The 20,613-nt window shown below is 35.0% G+C and overlaps 2 protein-coding genes across 2 annotated transcripts; both read right to left on the bottom strand.

Moving 5' to 3' along the window:
- Positions 1–3,762: 3,762 nt before the first annotated feature.
- On the bottom strand, positions 3,763–4,224 carry LOC111996985 (uncharacterized). Its single transcript, XM_024029025.2, has one exon. The coding sequence runs from the start codon at positions 4,222–4,224 to the stop codon at positions 3,763–3,765; it is 462 nt and encodes a 153-aa protein (XP_023884793.1).
- Positions 4,225–7,701: 3,477 nt separating this feature from the next.
- LOC111996987 (uncharacterized) lies at positions 7,702–15,985 on the bottom strand. Its single transcript, XM_065776178.1, is given in 11 exon segments — positions 7,702–8,186; positions 8,189–8,334; positions 8,436–8,523; positions 8,620–8,742; positions 10,768–10,915; positions 11,013–11,176; positions 11,271–11,423; positions 11,511–11,632; positions 11,634–11,765; positions 11,872–15,345; positions 15,582–15,985. Coding segments are annotated over 10 exon segments (4,698 nt in total). The 5' UTR covers positions 15,344–15,345; positions 15,582–15,985; the 3' UTR covers positions 7,702–8,036.
- Between the last annotated feature and the right edge of the window lie 4,628 nt (positions 15,986–20,613).

Raw genomic sequence — 20,613 nt, 5'->3', positions numbered from 1 at the left:
TTAATAACTATAAATAACTAACACTCGAATGTTAATTAATTAGACAAATAATAATGGCGGTCAAGTTCCTGAATTGGCAAAAGTCTACAAAGATGTTCATTTTAATCCAAACACAAATAAGTGGATACACCATGACGATGAAACAACATATGTATGTGTATCATTCCATCCCTATTATTCCATCCTTATCATGTTTGTAAAGTTATTATATATGTAGTATTAATGTTATTATTGTTGTTGTTGTTATTGTTGTTGTTGTTTTTTTTTTTTTTTTCTTTCAAATGGTAGGAAACTATTCTCAAAGTACAAGAGGATCATTGTCAAGATCCTAATGCAATTCCCCTTACACAAGAGGAAATCTCAAACTTGGTTTTTAAGAAAAAATCTGGTATTGTAAAAGGACTTGGCATGAGACCTTCATCTTCTCTAGTAACCACTGCCTCATCTAATTCCTCGGTAGAGTATATTCATCGGTTAGAAAATGAGATAATTGAGCTCAAAAAGGCAAGAGTTAGGGATGAGGAGGAGCGAGATAAGGAGCAAGAGGCGCGAGCTAAGCAAGATGAAATCCAAAAGAATATTCTTAATTTTTTGAGGAGCAAGGGTTATAATGACAGTTTTAACTATGGGGGTGGTTCATCTTCAAGTTAAATCACTTATTAGTTAGTACTTTATTTTTAAGTTAAAACACTTCATTTTTTATGTATCATTTGAAACTAATTGTTAGAAATGTTTTTTATAGCATAGTTAATGTTTTTACTTTACAATTTTAACGTAGTAGTGTTTTTATATTTGTGCAGATTTCTTATTGGTGGCTTTAGGGGTCTTACTTTTGGCATTATTTGAAGACATATGAGGACATCTTTTGGCTTTAGGGGGTTCTAATTATATTATGCTACATTTTTTGTATTGTTATAAAACATCTTAAATTATTGTATGTGTTGCAAACAATTATTGTATGGAAGGAGTTTGAATTTGATACTTGTTTTAATTTTAACTTGTGGAATATATGGATCGATTTTTTATAATTGTGTTGTTGAAATAAATGTGTTAATCAAATGTGAGGTTTTAATAATATAATGACAAGTTACATGTTAATATCAACATCATGAAAATAATAAAAACAGAAAATAAGTTTTAGTGACGAATTTTTTCGTCACAAATATGACAACAAAAAATTGTTTTAGTAACGAAATATTTCATCACTAAATGCAGTGGAATTTTGTAAGAAATGGTTTTAGTGACGAAAATTTTCGTCACTATATGTGCATGGATTTTTTTTTAAAATAGTTTTAGTGACGAATATTTTCGTCACTATATGTACCTGAAAATAGTTTTAGTGACAAAATTTTTCGTCACTAAATATGATTTAATAAATTGAAATGGTTTTAGTGACGAAATATTTTCGTCACTAAATACTGTTTTTAGCGAGGAAAACATTTAGCGACGAAACTTTTTCGTCACTAAAAGTTTTTTTTTTTTTTTTTTAATACCAAATTGGACTTTTAGTGACGAAATTTTTCGTCGCCAGGACTTTTAGCGACGGGGCTACAGCAACGAAACGAATTTCGTCACTAAAAGTCCAATTTCGTCACTAAAGCTTCTTAGTGACGAAAAACTGGACTTTTAGTGACGAATTTTTTCATCACTAAAAATACATTTTCTTGTAGTGTTATAATGTAATTGTTACTATAGAGTTTTCCCCTCGTGTTCTTGTATTAGAGGACTTCTTCTCACTAGAACCTATGGAAGATGATTTTGGAGATATAGACACTTTCCTTAATCTGTGAAATAATTAACGGCTGAAGGTTTATTCTATTCTGTCTCATTTTACTGTTGGAATATTTTACGGCTAGAATATTTTACCACCGGAATATTTACCGCTAGAATATTTTACTGTTGGGCTATTTCTTTGTTGCAGTATGCTTTTCTGCTATGTTGACGTGTCTGCTACAGGAAATGTTGTTGGGCCATCCCATAAGTTTTGTTAGTCCCAACTTAGGCCCAAGACATAAAATAAGGCGAATTCTCCAAATCTTCACTAATAGCCCTTGGGCTGTGCTTCAAGCCCATTGTCGAGTTTCGGTTTAGGCCCCTAACCCAACACAAATCTTATTTGTTAGAAAGAAGACTTTTCCATTCCTGACAGTATGTAATAGTGATTATTAGTAATTGGATGCATTACAGTTTCTTATAGCATTATTCTTAAGAAATCAAAAGTTATATATTACACCTTTATCCAAAGCTTGTTTATGCTCTTGACATCATACTTTTAAGAATTGTAAGTTTTGATTTATAACTATTAGATTTTTCCAACGAGAATCTTCACTTGGAAATATTGAATTGCATATTTTAAGTTTGAAGTTACAAAATTAGGTAAGGTTGACAAATAAATTTAAAAGAAAAGATAAAAATCAAATTATAGATAAATGCGCAGTAGGTATTGGAATTTTTTTATGGCTTACATTAACTAGATTGAATTTTTTTGGGGACGGTGTTTTGAAATTCTTTTATGTATTATTATAGAAGATTGACTTTTTAATGAGAAAGTATACTACTTTGGTTTGTGATAAACAAGTTTCCGTAAGGGTAGTTTTTGGTTTTCTTTTTATGTTATAATATGTTCATGAACTTTGAGGTTTGTAAGGTTTTTTTTTTTTTTTTTTTTTTTTTTTGAAGTTTGTGAAAAATTTTGAATTATACTTTTATTTTCCTCCTGTTTTCATTAGAAGAACAAGTCCACTAAGAGGGATGAATTGCACCTTTATAGATTTGAATTTGATTTAAATTATGAAATATATAATTAATTAGTAACTCCTCTTTTATTGTTAAATATGATCATGAATCAAGTTATGATTAATTGATTGATGATCAATGTGATTGACCAAGAATTTAAATATATTTTTTCTCAATTCAAAAATATAAGTGGTGCTTTCTCTCTAAAAGAAATGGTTAATTCAATTTAATTTCTAGACAATTTCCTACTAATATAGATTGTACTTAAAATTGTAAAATATTTAGTAATGTATAGATCCTATGAAGTTAAATATGCAACTATTATGTGCCTCCCTTAAAGGTAATATATGGACTTAACTAAAGTTTTACATCCTTCTAAAAAAAAAAAAAATAAAATTTTACATGATGAATAATGTTTTTTTTTAATGCATTGTGGCAACATGGTTGAGATTTCTATGCAAACTACAAATTGATTAAATGCTGAAAGAAATACTTTTATTCATGTTTGACATCAAAGTATCTTGATATCTGAAAATGTGGATTATGTATGTTTCATTTTGAAATTTGATGTCTAAGAGGCAATGAGTATATTTTTCATGTCTTCCCTCATGTTTTTAATATCTATTAATTGTTTTTGTGGAAATGAATAGTATAGGGGAAATATTAGTAGTATGTATTTGTTTCATCTTATAAAAAATGACATGATATGGTTATTTCTCAATATATATATATATATGTATATATATAGTGTTTTGTCTGATAAAAAATTAATTCATTTGTAACTATCCGGTGCATTGCACGGGATAACGACTAATTATTATTAATATTATGAACTTCAAACTGGTTGAACAAGGAATTATGAGAGAATTTATGGAAAAAAGGGATGATAATATCAAACACAAAACTAAATTCAAAAAAGACAGACACAAATAAAAGATTATGGACGAACAATAATATTCTATGAAAAAAAAAACAGTACAAAGAGATGCGAATCATCAAAAAAAAAAATTTATACAAACAAAACCATCACCTTCCTGATCCTATTCTTCCCTGTTCTTCGTGATTATGAATAGGAGCAGCAAACCTCGACGAAAAACCAAGAACCAGGTCATCTTCCTCACTATCAAAACCACCATCAAAATTAAGAGCATAACTCTGTGGATCATACTGAAACTTGTCCCTATCTTTCTTGTTCTTGTTAATCCCAAATCCGCTGAACTTTCTCACAAAAGTCTTCCACTTGGGCCCGGCTGATACTTCTATTACCTGCTTAACCTTATTCAGTTTATTCTTCCACCATGATTCCCTGAGCTCTCCCTTTTGTTGCAAAAGATATTTGCTTTCGTTGTCATTTCTTTTCCTCTGTGGTCTGAACCCCAAAAGCCGAAAACAGCAACACCCTGACCCAGAAGCAGAATCTTCATCATAGTCATACATAGCTTCTCCTTCTTCATTCTCCTTTAATGGTTTTTCATAAAGGGCAGCCATGTTTGTGTATGTGTGTTTTGCGAGAGAGATTTATGAGAAACTAGAGAAGCCTTAAAAAAACAAGAAATGGGTTTAATATATGAGTTGCCAATCCTATCTTCAAGGGAAATTGAATATGAAATCCTATTTCAAAGTTGTATTAGAATTTTACTTGTACGTGTTTGTCATGCTTACACGTTTTCTACAATCGTACGCTGCTATATATTTCTATAACCAGACTGTCACTAATAATTGGATTATTATATGCAAAAACCAACAAAATAAGAAATATAAAAACGTGGGATTGATTGCGTATTCGTGTTCAAGGTCAGGGCCTTCAAAATTGAGGTTGACTAGTACTAATCAAAATCAAGCCACACGCTTCTAAAACGATTTTCACAAAGAAAGCCCAATTGTAGTGGTCAAAACTCAAAAGGTATCTCTAATATTCTTTTTTTTTTTTAAAGAAAAGTATCTCTCTTTTTTCTTTTTTGAAATAATTTAATCTACTAGTATAATAGGCGATCATATGTTATTTCCTTTTATTTTTTCAATGCTTTATACTTTTTTTTTTTTTTGGAGAGTTTTATGTAGTTATAACTGATAATAATTATTACAATGTAATGTAATAATTACTATCCTATGATATTAATACTTATAATAATATTTTAATGGTTTATATGATAGAAATTACTATCAATTTAATGTAATGATACTTACTACCATTTGATAGGAATGCTTAAAAAATAATATAGCTAGTCACATTAATAACTTTGTCACATATGATAGTAACTAAATCACATTTGTTATTTTGTTGGCAACCTTAGATAACATTCTTTTTTTAATTTAAAAAAAAATCTAATAATAAATTCATATTGAATAGCAATGGTCAACAACCACAAAAAGTTAATTCATACATTTACTAATTATATTGTTAAAGTGACACCAATTATATTTATTGCCATGTCACTTTGTAATAATTTTGTAACAAAATTTGGAATAGCTTTGGCATTTCCTCTTTTTGTTTTGTTGCTTTTAAATTCCTTATATAGTTATCAGTAGTAACGTTACATATAACAATAATTATATTACATTTGTTGGTAGCTTTATACCGCATTCTTTTTCTTATTTTTAATGTTTATTTTTCTTGTTTTAATTTTTTTTTTAAAAAAAAAATTGTTTAAATTCCTTGTATAGTCACACTGGTTATTAAAGACATCACTTTGGATAGTAAAATTGTCACATATGATAGCAATTACGTTAAATTTATTGGTAACTTTATGTCACATTCTTCTTTTTTAGGTGTATACATATTGGTCAATGATACAGTTACTTCAAAAGAATAAGGCTTCACCTCCTACCCCCAATATGGCAAGAGCTTAGTACCTACAATTGGTGAATAGGCAATTCTTGCAAGGTATAAGAGGTGGCCCAATAAAAATTCACATCAATTAAAAAAATTTAAATAGACAATCCAAAGCCAACTTAGCAAATTCAACTCACATTGAAACCAAAGGCATTCACATTGCCTTTGTACCAAACAATCTCATCCTCCAAAAGACCGGAACCAATAGCCCACTGCCAACTCCATAGCTTCCTCATTCTTATCACCAACAAAGTATTTAATAACTGAACATCTACCTCCCCTAGAAAATGTTGAGACCACCAAAAATAGCACAACCTTATGCCATAACTTGCCATGTGGCAAGTTGTAACTGGTGAAGGTGTGTCCCTACATGGCCCATAGACATTCCTTCACTAGTCACAACTCGCCACGTGACGAGTTGTGGCACAACTTTGTGTCATTTTTGGTGGTCCTAGCACAACTCTACCTCCCCCAAGCACAAAATGCATGGGGAAGCGCTACAATTGTAGCATTCATTTAAGTAATTTAATATGTATTTAATAACTGAACATCTACCTCCCCTAGAAAATGTTGAGACCACCAAAAATAGCACAACCTTATGCCATAACTTGCCATGTGGCAAGTTGTAACTGGTGAAGGTGTGTCCCTACATGGCCCATAGACATTCCTTCACTAGTCACAACTCGCCACGTGACGAGTTGTGGCACAACTTTGTGTCATTTTTGGTGGTCCTAGCACAACTCTACCTCCCCCAAGCACAAAATGCATGGGGAAGCGCTACAATTGTAGCATTCATTTAAGTAATTTAATAACTAAACATCATGATACAAGTGGTACCTCCCTGAGCACAAAATGCACAGAGTAAGTCGGAATGGCAATGGGTCGAATTTGGGGCGGGTTTTTCTATACCTGAACCTAACCCGCAGACCCGCCCCCGTGACCCGAACCCAGCCTGTTTAATAAACGAGTTTTTTTTTTTTCACCCCAAATCCACCCTGTCCCATCATGCTCTACCCAAAATTAGAAACACGAATTTCAAATTTTTGATTTTCTAGCCCAAAATCACAAACACAAACATAAACACAGAAATCACAAACACAAATTTCATATTTATGATTTTCCCTTTCAAAATCATAATCACAAACACAGAAATCATAAACACGAACACAAACTCACGTGATTGAGACAAACTGAACCCAAAGAAAAAAAAAATGGAGAGCGAAGTGGAGCGAAGCCATGAGGCTGTGAGAGGGTAGATGAGCGAGGCCATGAGGGGGGCGGCTGAGTGAGGCCGTGAAAGGGTGGCTGATTGGCGGGGTATTGGTGCGAGATGGTTGAGGGATATGGCAGATGGGCGAGGGAGATGAGAGGCTTGTGCGAGATTGGCAAGGATGAAACGGAGATGAAAAAGTCAGAGAGTTGTGCTTGATTGCTTGCGGCCGTGTGAGTAAGAGAGCTGAGAGATGAAGAGAGAGTTTGTAAGATATTTATTCTTAGGGTTAAGGTTTTTTATTTATTTATTTTTTTTAATATTATATATGTATATAGATCAAGTTCAAGCCAGGTTTGCATAATACCCGAACCCGACCCGAACTCGTTTTTGGTTTTTTATTTGAACCCAAACCCGCCTCATTTGCTTCATAGATCAGGAAAAACCCACCCCATTAGGGTCAGGTCAAACCGAATACCCGTAGATCAAGCATATTTTGCCATCCCTAGGGGTAAGGATTTAGACTACAATAGTAGCATTAGTGGACAACGGGAAAAGTTAACAAATGCTCTAAGGGCATTAATTTAAAAAATATTTTTCAAAAACTTTTTTTAGAAAATTAAAAAAAAGTAATTAAAATTTTTTATTGGCCTTTTATATTTCTCTTGAGAAAAATTCTTAAAAGTACTCCCTGAGTATAGTGAAATGGTGTTCACTCCTCTCACATTCATGGTGGACCTTACCATAAATTTAATAACTAGACCCCACCATGAATATGAGATGAGTAGGCACCATTCTCTGTACTTCGGAGTACTTAAGAATTGCTCTTCTCTTGATAGTAGTGTCAAAACTTTCCTAAAATACTTTATTAACAATTGCCCTAAAGAATATTGAGAGATGAGGATATTGAGAACTTCTAAAATTACCGTAGTAACTCTTAAAGAATCCTAATTCATAATTATGGATAGGTGATCATGTAGAGATTCCTCAAAATTTGAGCTAAGAGAATTTGAAAAAGAAAATATTACACCCCTCCTTAAGGGGAGCAGGAGCTCAAACAAAGTATTGGCGCCAATCATACCCAAATTACTAATGATCTAATGGGGTTTTCGTAACACAAAAATGAAAGAAGAAATGTACAGCAGCACATACATCAGGAAACTAGACCTAAAAAACTGAAAACTTGTAACCACTAAAAATTTTCTAACCATAGAGAGTAGACGATCTTCCTTGTTACATACAAGCACTAGACATCACTTATCTTCCAACAGGCTGTGAGACACAGGCCTTTAGCCCATTGGGAGAGACTCCAAGTGGAAGCGGCTTGCCCGTGATCATTTCTGAACTTGAGACTGTGTGGAGGGGGGGAGTTGCTGCTGTTGGTTTTGTCCTTTGGGAGGAAGCTTTGCTGCCATAGAACGTAACTCATTCGCAATTTCAGTGAAGCTTGGTCTTTCTGATGGCTCTGCTGACCAACATTTCTCCATCAGTGATCTCCAATCTGGGTCACAAGATTCTGGTACAAGTGGTCGCAATGTGTTGCTCACAATACCCCCTGAATTGTAATTGCAACGATTATCAGCATCTCAATTTCTGACTCAACCAAAAGGGAAGATAACCAATTATCGATGTGATTGAATACAAGTAGAAGGTTACCTATGATAGCCCCATAGTGCAAATCTGCATAAGGCTCTTCTCCAGTAAGGAGTTCCCATAATACAATACCAAATGAAAATACATCAACCTATTACATAAGGAATTTTCAAAGCACAAATGTCAAATTCAGGGAGTAAGAGGGATTATTATACAGGATGAATAAATGAAACGGGAGAGCACAAACCTTTTCAGAAACAAGGCTACTGCTACCATTCAAAAGCTCTGGTGCCATCCAAGGGAGTGTTCCCCGAACACCACCTGAGATCAGTGTCTGACATTTTACCTTGGATAGGCCCAAGTCACCAACCTGGCTCCAAGAAAAGTAAGTTTAAAATCACTCTCTCAAATTAATGAATACTCAGAGAATGGCAGGCAGTTGAAATGAACATAAAAACAAAATATCAGACGTGCCAAAATACAACAATACAGTACTGCCAACTAAAAAAGAAAGCTAAAAAAAAACTTCAAAAATTAACAAATAAAAATCTGGTCTGAAACTTTTTTATTATTCTTGATGTGGTGTCTTTGGAGGGAGCGAAATAGGAGGACGTTTGAGGACACGGATAGCTCAGATGACCAGCTATTGGCCTCTTTCAGTGGCACTTTGTTTGACTGGTCTAGGGATTGGAGACTCACCTCTAGTGATTCTCTCCGTATGTTCCTTTGTTCTATCCTGTGTACTTAGTATCTTTTCCTTTCTATTGTAATTTCCCCTTTGTATTTTTTTCTCTGCCTTATGTTTTTCTGCATAAGGTAATGTTCTTGAATATATATCTTTATTACCTATCCAAAAAAAAAAAAAAAATTAGTAAGTTTTGGTTCCAACAGGAGGTTAGAATTAGTGACCTCCACATTATGATGCATAGTCCCCAACTGATTATGCTATCCCTTGGAATTAAAAATCTGGTCTTATATTGTAACTTAAATTGAGGGTTAATTCTCTTAATTGTTGCTATCTGTCCTAAATTATAGGAATTGCAATATCTACCCTAAACTATAAACTTTTGCAATCAATAGATTCAATACCCTAATTCGAGATCGAACAAAATTAGTTTTAGAATTAACAAATCAGCAAGTTGATTGGGTTGGATATCTGACGCACATGGGACCTAGAGTTACCAAGTTCCATTTCCAGAAAGCATGCTTTAAATCAAAATTACAGAAACTGAAATTTCTAAAACACATGACTAACAGGCATGTGACAGAATCACGTGTTAGCACTCATTGGCTAATCTTTTATAGTTTTAATTCACTTATCATTTAAAAGAAGTGATTCCTTTCAAAGTAAAGTTATAGTCATTAATCTTTTAATCTTTTTAATAACCGGGATTTACCAAGTTATTGAAAGATGAAAAAATATTTATGGATGGGCTAACACCCACAATCAGTAGATTAGGTATTCAATAGGCATGTTTACCAATTTAAAAGTAAATGATTTGTGCAACTTCAGTCGTTGGAGAACAAAAAAGAAAATAAATAAAGAAAGGGATGGTAAAAATCTATGTAGTGGACTACTAGATAATTATTATTTTAACTCAAACCAGCTCAACTCTCAGAAACAGCAATTATTTTGACAATGACAATAAATGATGACTGCAACTCAACGTAAGGAAAAAAAAACTATGTCTACTTGTTCTAGATATTCAATTGCTCGTGTTTGGAGTGGTCAACATAGGCGCTTCAAACCCTTTGATAATTCTAGAACCTAGATCCACAAATTCTTCTAACCCTAAACCCACCACAAGCACACAGAGAAATTTCCCAATTTGTCCTATGTCATTGAGTTTAAGCTTGCACACATAAGAACTATAGATAATAAAACAATTTTGAATAATAATGACTGTGAATAAGCTTTGTGATCAAATACATAATATCCTCAAAATCTACATGAGGGTGAATTTATGTAATGAACCAGTATACAGACACAGACCTTTAAGTGTTTGACACATGAAATTTTAGAAAAAAAAAGCGTCCATAATGCATAATTTCTATGCTCATCATTGCAAATATTGCAAATTACATATATTAACATAAGAAATTTCTTCAGATTATACTGTAATATATAAGCCGATATCAATATGTGCTTGTGGATTTCCCATAAAGGGTAAGTAGAGAATCTAGAGAAGATGGCTCTTATGAACAACTAACTACTAGAGAACATGAGATCGGTTGACATATAAGAAACAAGGTGTTACCTCACTAACTTAATCATAAGTTATATGGTCTTCATTTATTTGACAACAAGGTGATATTAGAACAATAGTTCAGCACATTTTAAACTCAGAAAATGGACTAGAATGAGGTTGTAAAGAAATCAGGCCGATTCACTAACCTTACATATTGGGCGGTGAGAGTCTCGGAGATTGACCAATAAATTGTCGCTTTTCAAATCAAAATGCACTATATTCTTTCCATGCAAGTACTCCATTCCAAAGGCCACGTCCATTGCAATCAAGAGGCGCTTACGCTTGTCAAGATTCCTGGCGTAATTAATTCTGTGTCAATTTTACAAAACCTTGAAAATGATATAAGGCCAAGCCACAAGGACAAAAAAAGAGGAAGGAAAGAATACATTACTTTTCATTTTTCTGCAATGCACTTCTTAAAGAACCATTAACCATATACTCTGTCACTGTTGCCACAGAACCTCCAGGGCCATCAAGCACAACACCATAGAAAGCTAACACATTGGGATGGTGCAAGTCAGCAAGCTTGATTGCCTCATTCCAGAAATCATCTCTCTGAATCCATAGACCAAAATGTAGTGAATTAATAAGCAAGCCGAAAAAGGGGGGAAAGCTACATTGGAACCTATTACAATAAAAATACACCAACCATCCGCTCTTGTTCTGAAGACTTCCCAGCAAAACACCTATCATTTATCCGTTTGATTGCGACATCAGTACCCCTCCATTTTCCATGATAAACAGTGCCAAAGGTGCCAGAACCCAATTCTCTCAGCTCTTCAAGGTCACTGTTTTTTATAATCTGCCAACAATCGCAGCTTGGGATAAGAGGCCAATTTAGCAAAACAGAAATATAATTTCAATAAAAATGCAAAACCAAAATTTCAACCTGCAAGCCAAGGTGTGCCTTATCCGGCAGTTTGTTCTTGACATCCTGAAATAAACAAGGGAAAAGAAAAAATAAATAGAGAAAGAAAGAAACCAACAAGTAAAATAATCCCCCCCCCCCCCCTATCTTGAATAGCTTCAGACTCATTTCTATCATGCAAGTCAGGATTGGAAGATGTAGCTGAGTGAAGAACAGAAGCAGCTACTCCCTCAGCAACAGCTTGAAGATCTTGCTTAATCTGTTCCTCCGCTGAGCCTTTGACATATAAAGCCAATAAAAAAATAAAATAAAATAAAAAACCCGCAAACAAACATTATATAGTAATTAATTAATTACACAAGCAAATTAACATATTACTGACCTTTAGAAGACCTAGAATGCTCTGAATGGAAATCCTTGTTCTGATTGCCCAGTGACTGGTGAAGTCCATCCTCCAGGCGTACTTCTGTATTTAGTTCCCCACTATTGCCCAAACGGCTCTCACCAAATGGATCCCTATTAGCCAAGGCTTCTTTTTTGGGCAGAACTTTGTTTGGTCTTGGAGGTGGAAAATAAGTATCATGGCGCAGAGTCCAAGGATCCTGATTGCTGAAAAGTGAGCTTGATGAATCTCGAACATCTCCAGTTCTACCAGATGGAGATAAAGAAGACAGTGTATTATTACTCGAGGGGAAGGCTTCCGCACCAACTGGTACCATCTTGGGCTGAATACGTGAAGTGTCATCCTTCAGCTCAGCAGGGGCTGGAATTCTATCAGTTAGATTAGAAGGCTCAACACCAGATAATACAGGGTTGCCATAATGAATTTCCTCAGGATCCAAGTTATGAATACCAACATTTGATTGAGAGTATGATTCAGGATTAGCCCAAATAGCAGATTGAGCCACCTCATAGGACTCCAATGCTTGAGAACTATGCACATAGGAAACTTCTGTAGAGGGACAAGGCATACCTTCAGATGGTTTATTGTGATTTGTCTCAAAAACTAATTTGGGTTTGCCACAAGTATTATCTAGAAGCACCTCCTTCCCTGCAACTTGCTGTGGTTTGTGATCAAAACTGTCTTCCTTTCTAATTTTATCAAGAGGTGCCTTGCTGTGCTCATTGTTATAAGTTTCAGAAGGGGATATTCTGAGGGAATCCATCCTCCCATCAATTGGTCTCAGCTGATCATAGGAAAAATAAGTGTCTGCAGTGTCTTCTTTTGGAAGAATGCCAGGATGTTTGTTAGGATATTCTTTTGGAGACTCCTGAAATATACGTTCTGAATTTTGAACTGGTGCACCTGCAGCTGACGCTATATCACCATTAATGGGTTTATTCACCAAAGCATCCTTTTTAACCTGGTATTGAGCTGGCACTGAATGCTGCTGGACAGCATCATCTAGGTAAGACTGAGGTGTAGTGCCTATGAATGCAACATAAGATGACTGTACATCACCTGTCCTACTGATCACACTCAAGGGAGCTGAAATACAAGGTTTATCAAGATCATCTGCCTTTTGGAGAATAGTCCTCTCATTTTCATTCTGTGTCTCTGGACTTTGAGTGAACGCAGTTGTGTCTGATTGAGTTATCCCAACTTGAGTATCCACCTGACCAAGGACCATGGGTTGAGCCCCAACTTTCTGATCTACAATGCCTTCCCCCAAGGCTCCAGTTACCATAACCCTGTTCATTGGCTGAGCCCTCATATTTTCCTCCAAACAGAGACTATGATGAATTGAGTTAGAAGTAGACACACAACTTGCACCTGAGTCTCTTTGATCCTGTACCAAAGTATCAGAATGTGCATGAGGCAATGCTTTTTGACACATATAACAGTCCTCAAACCTTAGGCCTTTTTCAGGATACATTACCTGCTGATGAGGTACCAATCCATCAGAGAATATTACATGCTCAGGCACTGGAACCTGATGCCAGCCATATCCTGCAATTGCAGATGGGGCCTGAACTTGATATGTATTGTAGCTCCGCTCAATGGGAACCTGGACAACCCTTGGTCCAAATTTGGTTTCATCAGCATAATGATCCAATCGAGTTTGTTGTGGTTGCATCATTGGCTGAATCATATTTGGTCTTATACTGACATGAGAAGATGCAGGAGTCATGGTCATGTGCACTGCAGGAACATACTGATGGGGAGTAATGCCACCAGTGCCATCACGGAAGTGCTGCTGGGTGTATAAAGATCCTGAAGTCCCCAACAGCTGATGATTTGGGAACCCCATTTGAGGACGAAGCTGCAGATAATCTGCATGCTTCATAACTTCTTGGCGAGGATCAACATAAGCCTGCAAATAAGTTCCAGAAGTTGGAACGTCCATTCCAGTTTGCTGCAGCCCCAATTGTGGCTGTGATACAGTAATAGGCACGGACCTTTCTAACTCAACCTCAGGCTGAGAAGATGAAGTTTGGGGAGGGCCAGACTTAACCACAGGAATGCCTAATGGGACTGTAGAGGCATCTGTATAAAGTGCAGGGTTGGGATCTACACACATTAATCTTGGAGCAGTGTCATTAGAAGTAGCTAAATTTCCCCTGGGCGATAACATGCCAGTTGATGAAGGTCCATTAACATCACCTTGACCAGGGCCCAAGCTATCAACAGCTTCAGTCCCACTGAAATCAGAATTTTGGGTTGAAGAAGCACTCGCCATGCTTTCCTTCCTCGTAATTCCACCACCAACTCCATCTGTTAACCCATTCACTGCATCAACATATCTCTGCCCACTATCAAGTAAATCCCCCAACTGTACTATACCAGAAGGATCAAGTTCTGAAGCAGAAAACAAAAACAGCCTTAACTTAGCAGATCCATCCGAAGACCTCTCAACCAACTTCTCAAATTCATCCATCATGTTATCAAGATCTTCAGGGCACGAAACAGACACCAATGCATCAAGATCCTCATCAGGGAGCTGGTATTTGATAGCCACAGGTTGCCCATAAGTATCCGCCATCTTTTGCATCAGCTCACTAAAGCTCACATCTCTCCTAACACTAATGATTCTTGTCTGTCCTCCAACATATCTCAACATCCCATCGCTTGGTCTAGGCAAAATCTTTCCCCCAAAACTGCACAAAAACTTTACTTTCTTCCCTGACACTGAATCATCGCCACCCTCATCACTTACCTGATCAGTCCCATTGCCAGCACCCCGGTTGCCCAAATTGGAACTATAACCATAACCAGCAGCTAAACTATTCCCAGTCTGATCATTGGCATTGCCACTAATCCTACTTCCCAAATTGGGATTGTAACCAAAGCCAGTTGCCATATCACTGCCAACCTGATCCACGCCACTGCCACTGCCACCAACCCTATTGGTCAAATTCACATTATAACCATTCCCAGTTGCCATATCACCGCCAACCTGATCCGCTCCATTGCCACCAACCCAATTGCCCAAATTCACACTATACCCAGTCCCAGTAGCCGCCATAGCACCACTAGCAAGATCAACAGCATTGCCACCAACCCGATTGCCAAAATTGGGATTATAACCAAACCCAACACCAACAGCACCAGGATGCCCCACCGAAGTCACGGGCATGCGAGGGCCCCACATGGCAACACCCGGAGCCCCATTTCCATACCCTAAACCAAAAAACCCGGCTTCGGACACTGTCCCAGCCGGATAAAAAACGGGTATGGAACCGGTGCTCCCGGCCTCCAGAGGCGGGTTGGGGAAAAACCCTTCTATGTTTCTAGCTGTAGAAGCAGAAGCAGAAGCAGCCGGCGCAGGTGCAATGCGTGGCTCTTCTGCTATACTTCGAGCTACGTTTAACGGTCGTAGATCTTGGGTAATAGAGTTCTGATCAAATGCCATATCTACAACAATATATATATAAATTTATATCTACTTCAATTCACTATAAAATCAATCCACAAAAGCAATAATCATAATAAAACCAGGGCTGTGCTTAATGGGTTTTTTTTTTTTCCCCTTTTCTACATTCGAGTCTAGAACTAGTCCTATCAACTACAATAAATTTACACAGATATAAGGGATTTCTAACCCAAAAAAAAAATAGCAGAGCTAAACACAGAGAGAGAGAGAGAGGTACCTGATTTGAACGGTGTTGGAGAGAGAGAGATAAAGATGAAGAAGAAAGATATAGAGAGAGAGAAGGAAGAGTCGGTGGAGTTCCCAAACGCGCCCTCGATTCAGGGCTTTGATGAATCTTTTCTGTCTTTCAACTCTTACTGTCTCTGTCTCTCTCTCTCTCTCTCTCTAATTTGTCTCTATGGGAATTTCATATGTTTTTTTTTATAACAAAGCTGTGTTCGTTTTGAGAGTATTTAATTGTATATATTGTGGGAATTTTGATTTATTTTCTCGAGAAAACGAAAGAAAGTGAGTGTGTTTGTATGTTTATGCGTAGTAGTGAGTAGAGAGCGTAGAGACGTGAAGTCAGAGAGAGAGAGAGAGAGAGAGAGAGAGAGGAGCGGCTGAATTGGCATGAGATTTGGGAGTATGCGTGGCGTTTTTTAGTTTTTTTTCTTCGGTTTTAAGGAATCAAATGGAGATAAAGACTGGGGACGCGGCACGTGGATTGGGAATGGATCGTTTCATGCAAATTTTCTCTACTACTCCTAAAAGAGTATGTGTGGGACTCTCTCTAATTATAACTCCTTCCTAAATGGGACCTAGACTTCTAAATATATTAAGATCCTTGTATCCGATCCAAAATATACAAAATAAAGAAACACAATAAATAATTGCCAAAATGATTTTTTTTTCTATATAAAAATTAATAGGAGGAGGTTTAAGTCGGTGAAAGTTCTTTATTTGGATTTGATTATAACATTAGCTACTCTTTAAGTAATTAATAGCAAGAGTGGACTACACAAATAAGAAATATCTTATGACTAGGTCTAACCAAACCACATGCGACCAACAGTTATATAATTCAACCGAAGTCTTTTAATGTTTTTAACGGTGATGTCCATAATTCCAATCTATCATCTATCACGTGTGAGTAAGCATATGTCAATTTTAAACTACTCACCCTTGATTTTTTTTATAACAAAGTTATTAAACATAAAATGAAGTGTCTGGAGAATACAAATAAGGGTGGGCAAACACTCATCCTATCCCCTTCCTCCATCACCACTACTCACATGTGGTTGCTCCCCTTCAATGGAGATCTTGATATCTCCACCAAATTTTGACAGGGATCTTGATGTCTTTGCTAGATCTCCACCTTATCCTAACACCTTATGCCCGATAACAAAGCCCAAGCCCCATAAATCCCATATTGGCAACAAGGATTATCCTCACTACCATCGAACCGTAGGTTCACCTAATTCGACCAACGCTTTATGGTTGCTGGACCAGTCAAAAACTCATGCTTTCATAGTCGACAACAATTCCAACTCCCTCAAGCCTAATCAAGTCGATTCTTACCCTAAATGTGACTTTGACTTACCTGTAAACACCCTAATTAGAGAGACTTGTATCCTATATATCTTATTGTTCCAAAAATACATTTATAAAGTTTAGTGTATCTTTGTCAATATGTTCATCGTTGATATTACCTTTTCACACGTTCATCTCAATTAGAAAACTTCCCCATAATATGATGCCCTCAATTATATGGGAGGGAGATGTGGGGTTCGAAACAAAAACATGAGGCACCACAAAAAAGATGTTATTGACCACTAGGCTACACTAAAATCCCAAGATAGAGAGATATTTAGTCAAGGTTGAGTTTATAATTAATAATAAAACTACTTTCAACATAAGATGTTTGGTGCCTAATTCGAGCATTAAAATCTTTGTAGGTATTAGGTTCTAAGAGCCCAATCCAAGCAATAAATTATTTTTCCTTTTAAAGAGTTTTACTTTAACTTTGGTACAACAAAACATGGTGAAAAAAAATATTGAAATCTAATTTTCAATTTAGACTTTGGTTTAGAGAGAGAGAGATGTTTGATATATAGTCGAATGGGAGATTGGTAATTAATGCAAACAATCTACCACATGCGAGACAGACTTTCAAAAATTGAAGTCTCAAGCTGTTAGAAGAAAATAATCATCCATGATGATAAACTCACAGCAAATTATTCTTTTTATTCGGAAATACCTTATGTAGTCGAATGGGAGATTGGTAATTAATGCAAACAATCTACCACATGCGAGACAGACTTTCAAAAATTGAAGTCTCAAGCCGTTAGAAGAAAATAATCATCCATGATGATAAACTCACAGCAAATTATTCTTTTTATTCAGAAAGACCTTAAGGTTTTGATTTGGTTGGATTTTTATTGGTCATAATTTGAATTTTGGGTGAATAATCTTGTGCACAATTCACCTTTTTTATTTTTACTAGTGAGGTAACTTATTGACCCACAATTTTTGGTCTTTTTTTAATGGGAGCTTTAAGCATGGCCTTAGTGGTTAAAAAAGTAATAATAGAAGCTCAAATGCTTTATATAATATAATATAACTATTTTTAGTAAAATTTTGTTTGTGAGCAATAAAATCTTCAAATATTTTTATAATAAAAACTAGAGCTTACTATTATCTCAGGATAAAACTCTGAAGTTTTGGAAAAAATTGGTCTTTGCCCTTTTTAAAAAAACAATCCAGCATTTTGCCATTTTTCTCAAACTAATTAGGAAAATGCCTCTCTTTTGAAAATCGATTTTCTCAAAATCGAGTTAAGCCCTATAGCGGCGTTTTTAAGGAGTCTATAATGATGTTTTAAGGACCTATAATGGCGTTTTGTAACTCGATCTCCATAAAGTCGAGTTATAGGGAAAAAAAAAATTTGCATGTAACTCAACTTCATAGAAATCAAGTTACAAAACATCACTATAGGTCCTTAAAATATCAATATAAGCTCCTTAAAAACGCCACTATAGGGCTTTAGAATTTTTTTTTTTTTTAATAACTTGATTTTAAGAAAATCGAGTTTCAAAAGAAAGGCATTTTCCTAATTAGTTTGGAAAATTGGGTAAAATGTTGGATTTCTTTTTTTGAAAGGAGCATTTGCCCATTTTCTCCCTGAAGTTTTAGGTGTATCAAATGTTCACGATACAATTTTAAAATTGTTATAACTTAACAATTTATGAGAATAAATTAACCAAAAATCACATTACTTATGGTCTATCTAATGACTGAAATTTAGTTAATGTGATTAGAAGTGTCCCAATTTAAAACTAGTGCTAGCCTCGTTATCATGACCTCATTTAAAATTACTTCCACCCCTTCAAAAACTAATCCAAAGTCTCTTATCCAAACTTATAAGTTACTAAAGTATAAAATTCAATAACAAATGTCCATTTAGGGACACCTAGGTGGTGGGTTCAATAGACTTGAAGGAAGTGTTGTAAATTCGGAAGTCCTAAAGTCATCCACCACACTATCAGTTCATAGAATTTTTGGAATGTCTCATAAGCAAGGAGTGGGATAGTTTGGCCAATGCTAGAACACCAACTAACCTTCAATAACAATTTTAAAATGTTCTGAAATAACTGTTGTACCATTTCAATAGTTTTCCATAATTGTTGAATTTTATGCAACTTATTTGAAAATGTACTAGTTATAATTAAGGGAAAATATTGTTAATACTTGAGAAACAATGGAAGTAAGAGAGAGAATATACAAAGATTACGTGGTTCAGTCTAATGACCTACGTTCACTAAGAAAGGATTAGACATACATGAGCTGAGTAATATAATTGGGTCCTTGGGCTAATACACATAAACCTAGTATCTCTAACAGTAATAAACATTAACAAGATAAATTATAACAATAAAAAAAACTATGAAGTAAAAATTAAGTACATAAATAAATCAAAAAACTTCATTCTTTTCCTTTTTCTTTTTTAACAAAAAAGAAGTGATCAAGAATGAACAATTTTACAAACTCTACGAAATGATACCCCTAAAAGACTTAGTAAAAAAAAAATAAAAAAAAAAATATATGTAGCATTAACTTAAACATAGATATAAATGTTTAATATTTATCTAATTTATAATTATTCTTAAATGATCTTATGAATATGCATGAGTTACAAGTTAAGTTTCTTATTATGTTTGTTGAAGTAATCAATAAAAATATAGTTGTAACTCTTATTAATGAGTTTGGATTTTTTTTTGGTAGAAAGTACTGGTTTAGTGGTAGAGGTTTAAATGAAAAATAAATAAATAAAAAAAGCCCGTGTTTGGTAAAATCGACCATGTGGATATTAAATCGAAAATGGGCGATAGAGAGAAGATTTCACTAGATGCTTAGATCTTCAATCTCCTTCGTCTAATTTTGGAGCCTTTCCTTTGCTACCACCATTGGAATAGGTTGGGTGTGTCAGGTTTTCATTTGGGAATCCCAACAATAGGAACATATTTCGGATAGCTCCACGCACATTAGCCACCACTAGTGTCAAAATTGGACACAACTCTCCTGGTCGACTTGTGGGACTAGTTTCCCAAATGAATGAATGAGAATAAAAGCCCTATAAGTTTTAGAAAAAAAGTTTGGCTCCAAACTAATTTGGTGTTATGTTGCTCTAATCTACCGTTTATAATTTTTGTCATGTGACTTTTTAATGAGTTATATGACTTTTTTGAAGCTTTAAATAATACACAAGGATAATCTTATAAATTGTCACCTAATATGTTGAAAAAAATAAACCCAAACTAGTTTGGAATCAAATTTTTATCAAAAAGAGAAAAAATAAAGAAAGAATAAAAAGACTATAGTACCTAGGGGTAGCAAAATTTGACACGACATGACACAAAATTAGCAGGTTATGGGGTTGAGGCTTAATGAGTTCGTGTCATATTCGGGTTGACACGGCTAACCCGTTTAATAAATGGGTTGGGTTAGTGTTGAACACATAGAACCCGTTTGACCCATCTGACTTGTTTAATTAAAAGACATTTTACCAATATACCCTTCAAACTCTAGGTATATAAACATATTAGTTGTTGTGATTTATTTTCCTTAACATATTGTGATTGATTATTTGTGATATTGGGATATGCTTTAATTTTGAATGATTATTTGTGATACAATTACTCGTTAGTTCTGAATTTTATATTAAAAATATTTATTTGTTTGTTTTTTTATAATTTTTTTTTCATTTTGAT

The sequence above is a fragment of the Quercus suber genome, unplaced genomic scaffold (assembly GCF_002906115.3).
Source record: "Quercus suber isolate HL8 unplaced genomic scaffold, Cork oak 2.0 scaffold_129, whole genome shotgun sequence".
NCBI lineage: Eukaryota > Viridiplantae > Streptophyta > Magnoliopsida > Fagales > Fagaceae > Quercus > Quercus suber.
This window is presented reverse-complemented; position numbering and strand designations above follow the sequence as displayed.